This window comes from Colias croceus, chromosome 17, assembly GCF_905220415.1.
Source record: "Colias croceus chromosome 17, ilColCroc2.1".
Classification (NCBI taxonomy): domain Eukaryota; kingdom Metazoa; phylum Arthropoda; class Insecta; order Lepidoptera; family Pieridae; genus Colias; species Colias croceus.
In genome coordinates this window covers 5,032,585-5,041,207 of record NC_059553.1, presented here as the reverse complement: position 1 = coordinate 5,041,207, position 8,623 = coordinate 5,032,585, and the positions used below count along the sequence as shown (strand labels likewise).

General features: G+C 35.2%; 1 protein-coding gene across 1 annotated transcript; it reads right to left on the bottom strand.

Annotated features, from left to right (window-relative positions):
• Positions 1-1,236: 1,236 nt before the first annotated feature.
• LOC123699305 lies at positions 1,237-3,588 on the bottom strand. The gene has a single exon (XM_045646232.1). It carries the CDS (start codon positions 3,586-3,588, stop codon positions 1,237-1,239), a length of 2,352 nt encoding a protein of 783 aa, XP_045502188.1.
• Positions 3,589-8,623: the final 5,035 nt, after the last annotated feature.

Genomic DNA, 8,623 nt, shown 5'->3' with positions numbered 1-8,623 from the left:
TAGTAATTTATAAACTTAGACCTTTTTTTGGCCTTTGGGAGCGTTCAAGTATTAGGTACGTAACTCAATTTTTATTAAAAACTAGCGGTCCACCCCGGCTTTGCCCGTGGTACATATTCACGTTTTCTCTACATAAGAACCATCCTCGAACTTCAAGGAATATTATAAAAAAAGGATTAACGAAATCGGCCGTTCTCAAGTTATGCGCTTACCAACACATTTTGGGATTCATTTTTATATTATAGATAATAATTGATAATTGATGCTGTTCTTAATAATAATTAATATAAATATATTATTCATTATAGAAATCATTGTATGCCATGTATGATGATGATAATATGTAGATTAGATAATATTATGTAGTTTTACATATTTTTTAGCTTTCAGCTCGTGACTTCTCTATGATAGGTACTTTGTTTGGTTTGTTTCCTTGTATTCCAATTGACATCTATTGATTTATAAATTTATAAAGAATAGAAAAAATTCGATCACGAGGCGGGACTCGAACCCTTATATTTATAAAGCATTTGAATGCCATTAAACCAAAATATTAAATACATTTATTGATTTTTTTTATAATTTTCTTTGTAGGTAGACATTTGGTACGAGGTCACTATATTTAACTAGAAGGTGCCTACCATGAAGGTACACTATGAAGGACACCTTAATGACTATTGACTACATAATTCATGTGGTACCAGGTGCTACGTAGAAAGATTATATTGCACAGGCGCAGCAGTGTCTGGCAACAAGAAGTAAGTAAATATTGGTTGTCATTCGAGTTTAAAACTTGAAGCACACTTGAAGCATGTTTACGAGTTGATAAACGTTTCTAAATATCTAAGAGAAATGGAAGTGAGCTGATAGTGTTGAAAATCCTTGCTTCCAAGGATCCACATAGATAATAAGAATCAGCAGTGAAATTGGAAGGTATCATGAAAGCTTCAGGAAAACTAATGCACATTTGCCTGCTATAGAGTTTGTAGTTTTCTTTTGCCGCCACACACAAAAGCTTCAATACATAAAGTATCTACTATAGTTTGGGTTCGTTAGTTAATGGGTTTATTGGAATTATACACTATTACTGATAAAAGAACATTTATTAATATTAAAAAAACACAAAATACTACAAGGATCAGATCAAAACCGTTACAATGAATAATTTTAAAAGCGCAGAGACATGGCTGGACGCTGGCGAGATTGTAACTAACTAACTTTCTATTTTAAATACCTCTACGACGCATCCCGATATCTAACGGGCGGTTTTCGAATCCTTGAGGCGCGCGGGGTTGCCGCATTGCCTTGCGCTATATCCTCCCCCTCCAAGTCAGTAGCAATATCTGGTGCTGGCTTGGGACTTTGTTTCTGCTTTGGTCTACCTCTTCTACGACCATGAACAATTGGGGTGGAAACACCGGTATAAGGGTTCAGAAGACTGACATGGTACTTGCCTCGGAAGGTATTGTTATTGTCCACGACTTCATAGGTCGTGGAAGATACGCATTTGGAAATTTTGGATGGACCTTCGCGTTTGGGAGCAAATTTACTGGTGAATCCCCTAAAAGCTTTATTTGGGCGATGGGTCTCCACGAGTACGAGAGCACCCTCCTTATAGGTAGGACTTAGACGACGGTCTTTATCAGCAGCACGCTCTCTAAAATCCTGTGGATGATCAATTCGCCCTTTTACTTGAAGGTAGGGCGTTTTATTGGGCAAATAATTTGTATCAGAGATTATTGCCCCCGAACGACCCATTCCTTGATTAGGTTCAATCTTATTCACAGCGATGGAAGTAGGTCCTCCCCCTGAACTGAAGATACCACTATTATCTTCTAGTATAGTTGTTAATTTATTCTTATCAACATCTGTTAAGAGAGTTGTCTCGCACTCGCGGAGAACCATAGCAGAACGAGCCACAACGTGGTCGTCTCGTTCGTATTTGAGTTCAAAAAAAGTGGTGGAGCGCATTGAATATTTGTTGTTAAAAAAATCTAGTACCATGCCAGCGTCCCGGATAAAATTCATCCCCAATAATGAATCGGTGGCGCCTGGTAAAACTATAAAAAGCGTAGTTATGGCAACTCCGTGAACCTTTACATTGACTAAAGCGGTTTCTACTATTTCTACGCGCCTAGTACCATCGGCAAATTTCAATTCGGTTTCTATGGATTTGAACACTTGCCCATTGGCACGCAAACATCTCGTTAAACTGACACTAGCAACGGATTGTTTAGCACCGGTATCCAATAAAGCGGTACCGATGGTATTGTACACTTCCACACTGAAAATTGGTCGCACACACGGTTTAAATACTGAAATGTCAGCTACTATTGATTGAAATGAAGATGTGGAAGGCATAGGTGCGCTTCGTCTTTCTTTACACACTTCACAATTTGATCGAACCACCCCCGGTGCACCACATCCAAAACAAGTGATTGCCGGGCGCGGTTCCAATAACTCTGGTGAAAGTGCGGTTTCTTTTTTTACAGGTTCTGAAGCGAGTCTCCTTTGCGATAACTTCCTACAGTCGCCTATATTGTGTCCATAAGTTTTGCAATATGAGCACCTCAATCTTTGTCTATTGTTAGGTGGTGTATTGCTAGACGAAGGTATCGATGTAGAGGTAGAAGGTGTTTGTATTAACGGAGATTGTACAACAAGTGCCGGTGTAACGGGTATATAAGTATTTTCCTTGACGGGCGCGGTAGCGCGCACTTCATCAAAAATATCTTCCACCACTCGGGCGTGTTGTAACAACTCGGAGAACGACGCAAATATAGTTCTCGGTACTCTTTCACGAATCCTTCTATGAAGCAGGCCGTAAACCATGTCAAGCTGCACTGGATTTTCTGGCAGTGTATTTGGTGGGAGTTGTGCAAACAACGATCGTATTCGACACACAAATACATCTGTTTTTTCATCTGTTTGTTCGCGGCTGAACACTTCTCTATATACTTTATGTGGTGGCAAGCGCGGTCCAAATGTCTGACGCAATAGATGTAAAGCCTCATCCCAACTAGAAATGGAGTGCTTCACGCCTTGCCACCATGTGGCAGCAAAACCTTGTAGTAGCATCGGTAATCCTCTCAACGCCATGTCATTGCTGACTCCTAAGCAGTCCTTGTATATTTGAACAGCGTCTATGAATGCCATAATGTCTCCTTCGCCGTTAAATCTTGATGAGCAATTTGAAAGATTACTTACAGTTGATGACGGCGGCGGCGCGGCCTGGTAAGGCGGCTGCCGTAATGCCTGAAGTAAGTATACAAACTGCTGATCTGATAAAAGCACAGGTGCTGAAGCCGGCGGCTGAGGTGAGGCGACAGGCGGAGCACGCCCATGCTGCGATCGCGGTAAGTAGTCGGGCGACTCACGCCCGTATAGCGGCGGAGGTGATGGGGCCGAGACGCCGGCGGACATAGGTCCAGCCAGCGGCGGTGTCGATGTACGAACATCGACAGGTACGGCGCTGCCATGTGAAGTAGACGGTAACGAACCGTCATACTGCTCCGCAACAACAGGGTGTGTGTTAGGTCGCTGTTCACTGTGTCCGATACTATTCGCACGTGACCGAGTAAGCACCATGGTTAATAATAAAAGTTATGCAAACACAAATGTTCTAAGTAAAGTGTAAATTATAAAAAGTCTAACGTATATAAAAACCCAATCTATAACAATAGTCATTCATATGTAGTATCTATTGTAATTAACACTTACTATGTAAAATTATAAAAGTCAAACGTATTTAAAATAACCAAACTATAGCAAATATTATTAACTAACATTTAATATTCACAAGTCTTTCAAATATCCTTTAAACTTACAATTAAAACGATCACTATACGTTTAATACGACGTTCACTATTCACTTATGTTCAAAACACACGATAATATTCATAATATTATATACAAAAGTTTTTAATACTTGCTAACTGTCTTTTAAACTTAAATACTGCACAGCCTAACGTTGGGACGCCACATATAGTTTGGGTTCGTTAGTTAATGGGTTTATTGGAATTATACACTATTACTGATAAAAGAACATTTATTAATATTAAAAAAACACAAAATACTACAAGGATCAGATCAAAACCGTTACAATGAATAATTTTAAAAGCGCAGAGACATGGCTGGACGCTGGCGAGATTGTAACTAACTAACTTTCTATTTTAAATACCTCTACGACGCATCCCGATATCTAACGGGCGGTTTTCGAATCCTTGAGGCGCGCGGGGTTGCCGCATTGCCTTGCGCTATACTACATATATATGTCGTGGTCATATCGTAGATTTGATCATTTCATGATATGAGTGGCCATTTCACGAAATGGTCGCATATCGTGAAATGGCCAACATAGTTTGATCAGATCGTTAAATCGTCAACGTTTCACGATTTGGTCATCCACATTTGGCCAGATCGTATAAAATATAAAGAGTCAATAAAATATTAAAAAATTTCAGAATAACTATATTCTAAAAACTTGTTTAATGTCATTTAAGTTAGTGCCGCGGCAGCGGCCGGCGAATGCCAGAAGCGAATCGTTTTTGCAATAGAAAACAGTTAGGTTAGGTTAGGTTAGACTTTGATAAACAACGCACGAGCCGAGCGAGCAAAGCGAGCGTGCCGCGGCAGCGGCCGGCGAGTGCCAGAAGCGGATCGCTTTTTAAAAACAATTATAATAATATAGTAGTAGTTTCTTAAATTATTTTATTTAAGTCGCATTTTTTCTTAAATACATATAAGATATCCACATTTTCCATAGTACTCGTACCTCTTCGTCATAAATTCTTTGCTTTGACTTTCTTCATAATATTGTTATTATATAAACGAATTATGAAGTTTTTAACTGCGAATAATTTAATTTTCGCCAGCGGCCGCCATCTTATCACATAAACACAGAGCTTGCAGCGCCTCTACCAACGATTAATGTTACTATTTTACGATATGATCAAATAATTTTGATCATTTCATGAAAAAACCGTGCGTTAATTGGCCATATCGTGAAACGATTTCTTATCATTGATCTGCCCAAACCACATCATGATGTGGCCAAACTAAATTGGCCATTTCACGATATGCGACCATTTCGTGAAATGGCCACTCATATCATGAAATGATCAAATCTACGATATGACCACGACATACATAGATGTAGATTCTAAAGTACTGCGATGACCACTCTAGAACTTTCCATGAAGTTTAAGCATAATATAGGCCATTTATTTAATGATCTTAACAAAAAAATCAAAATACGCAAAATTGTAAAAAATGACAAAGAAAAATATTTTATTATTTTTCTAAGGAATTTATATATAAATTCGAAATTCGAAATATGAGGATAAAAAGTTTATTTAATGGGGTATATTATTCAGTCATCAATTTATTTAAAAATTACTTTTCTTGAACTGATAAATTATTACATTCAAAGTCCCCCATACCTCGCGCTTACTGACATCTTCAAAGACCTATTTTGAAAACTAAATGCAATTTTTTTTCGTATTGGCTATGTGCGAAGTGGATGGTGGGGAACGGCAAATCGATCGTAGCGCACGACGTGGCAGAAATGTGAATTAATTCTGGGCTTTTATGTGTCAAATTGCTTTATTTTCATAACTTCCTTTATAATTTTAAGTAAAAACGTAAAAATATGCGGTATGGGTCATAGTACATGCTGTGTCTTAAATTGTAAAAACAATGGGAAAAACAGTTCGTGCAAGTTTTATTCGTTTCCAACATCAAAGTGGACATTACAGCAAAGACAAAAATGGATAGCTGCTGTGAAGAGAAAAAATCCCGTACGTATTATAATATCCATATTTTTCACGAGGAAGAAAATCGCTAGGTATAATACTTATAAACAATCACTTTTTACACTATTTTTTTTCAATTTCGTTGAAAAACTAGTCGAAATTCAATCAATAATAATAAAAATATATTATCATTTATTTGACATGATTTAACAGATGACAAGTCCTGAATAGTTGCGGCCACTAGGGGAGCTGTCATCGCGCACACAACGAATACATACCGAGGATATACATAATATATACAGGTGTAACATACTTAAATATAAAATAAATATTGCATAGAAGGATTTTTACAGCCAGCCTACGTAATTTCTACTATATTTGCGGTACATATGTATACAGATTGTGCTACATGAAAATCTATTTAGGAATAGAAAATTTTGAAATGAAAACTTATTCATTAACACTGTGAAAAAAATTAATTGTTTAATGTACCTACTCAGACTTATGCACTTTACCGAAATTCTTCTATAAATCTAACAATAATAATAATAATCTAATATAGGTATAGAGTGATATTCAAATGAGATTGTGTTCAAATATAGAACCTTAGCATAATTGTTTACAATTTTATTTTATCTGTGATAACTGATACGTTATAAATTCTCCAAAATTAACTAACTACCTAACTAAGACCTAACTATATAATATATAATATATAGACTATAGGATACGTAGTAATAATAAATAACACAGAGCTTGTTTAATATAAAATACATAGATAGGATAATTAGCTTATTAGTTATTAGCCTTAGGCTTAGCTATTACCTTCGTAAGGTATTTTAAAGCTAATTAAATAATATTATTATGCTTCAAATTTAATCGAGTGACAAAATTGGTTATTTATAAAACGGTGACCTTTGGCTTTCCTTCGATATGTTGCAAAAAATGAATGGTAACTTGTGCAATATTAAAAAAATTAAGATTTCAATATTGACCCTTACAATTCTGCCAGAAATTGCTTGTTCATGTAACTTTTAATTTTTGTAGAGGCTTTTATCGAAAATTTGGAGATTAATCGTCGGATATGCGGTATTATTTTTGTATGCAATCGATCGTGGGTGCATGATTCAAAAAGCGATTCGCCTACGCGAAATCTCTAAAAGGCAATGAGCGAGTCTTGTGCAACCCACGTCTGGCTTCGAGTAATGTCTGTGGTTTCGAAGGTTTTTGTACATGCACCATATTGTTTCATTAATAAAAAGGTTATATTTCCATTCACTTGTACTTATATCGCAACGGTACAAAATATGCTAAGTAATCTTACTGTTATTAATTTGATCATTAAGAACAATAAATATACGCCTCACAATTACTTTCAAATGGGTTTTAATTTATCGGAGTGAAGACGTGGTTTAATTTAGGATTTAAATTAAATTGTACGTACTTAGTTGTAGGCATCGATGATGTAGGAATCCATTTTGAACAGAAAGAGTTCGAATGTATTGAAAAAGTAATAGTTAGTAGTTAGGTAGGTACCTACCTACTAACTATTTATTAAATCTGAATTCATCCAAATAAATGTCCAAATAAAATATTTATTTGGATAAAACTTAAGCAAAATAGATGGTAAAACATAAAATTAGATAGGTAGGTACCTATTTCGATTTTTCATGTAGGTAGGTAAGTAGATAAAAATTCCTATCTAAAAATTATTAACGAAAGCTCTTCTTAATGCGTCCTGAGAGGTCCTGAGTTACGCAACTAATATAATAAAATACAGCCTGCTCAACCGTAGCTTTCTACCGCTTAAAATTATCATAATCGGATCAGGAGGTTTAGTTAAAGCACAGATAATATAATACTAGTTAAAGTACCTCAACCATAAAATTCCTTTTTATGATTAATGTAGTTACAATTACATCCAAAAATATAAAAGTAAGTCATTATTTAGGTGTGTATGATTTAGTTTTATTCGATTGCACGAATAGATAAGAGTTTCAATTTTTGCCTTTTTTCAAACGTCATTAATAATATATTATTGTTAATAATATATTATTGTCTGTTGTTATTATTAGTACCTGTATTTAAACTTTTTTGCTTTGTAGAGCAGTAGCAGAGCTTTTGCTTTGTAGTTAGTACAAAACAAAAAAGTTGTGTAGTAAGTAACACAAAAGTGTTATTTTGGTAGCTCTACAAACTTTTATTAAATTAAAAATACTTAATACTTACCTAAGTACATTAATAAACATTATTTTTGTAAATTCATTGTAGGACCAATTTATAAAGTAGAAACTAATATATTTACTACTAAAGATACCAACGTATTTACTAAGAAGCAGCCATGGTCATGTTTTCTTTATTCGTATTAATTATATTCTACCAAGAAATACTGTGAAGTTGTGAGGAAAAAGTTAAATTGGGTCAACACGATATGCACATATTGACAGAGTAACTTATAGGCTGTTCGCTGCATTTCTTTCCAAAGAGTTATGTTAATTATTATTAAAACACAAGCAGTCAAGGTATAGGTATCTAGGACCTAGGTAAAACTTAAATCAGTCAATACCAAATATGGCAGAATGAAGTTAATGCAATATTTTATAAGGCATAGGTTGTGTTCATGTTATATTTTTAATAAAGAAATTAGTGCAAAATACTTATAGAGGGAGAGCAATAGTGCTCTCCCACATAGATCCTTCGCAAATAATAATTGTGTTTAATATTCTTTTATCTCAAAAATTATAATGAGAGTTATTTCTCTCATAATTTTTCGTTAAATATTTTTAACGACGACAATAATAGTTAATGACAAAAAGTATATAGACCGTACGGTCGAATTGAGAAATAATAATTATTAATTACTTTCAGTT

Coding starts and splice junctions, on each gene's coding strand:
- LOC123699305 (XM_045646232.1), bottom strand. CDS start 3,588: ATGGTGCTTACTCGGTCACGTGCGAATAGTATCGGACACAGTGAACAG.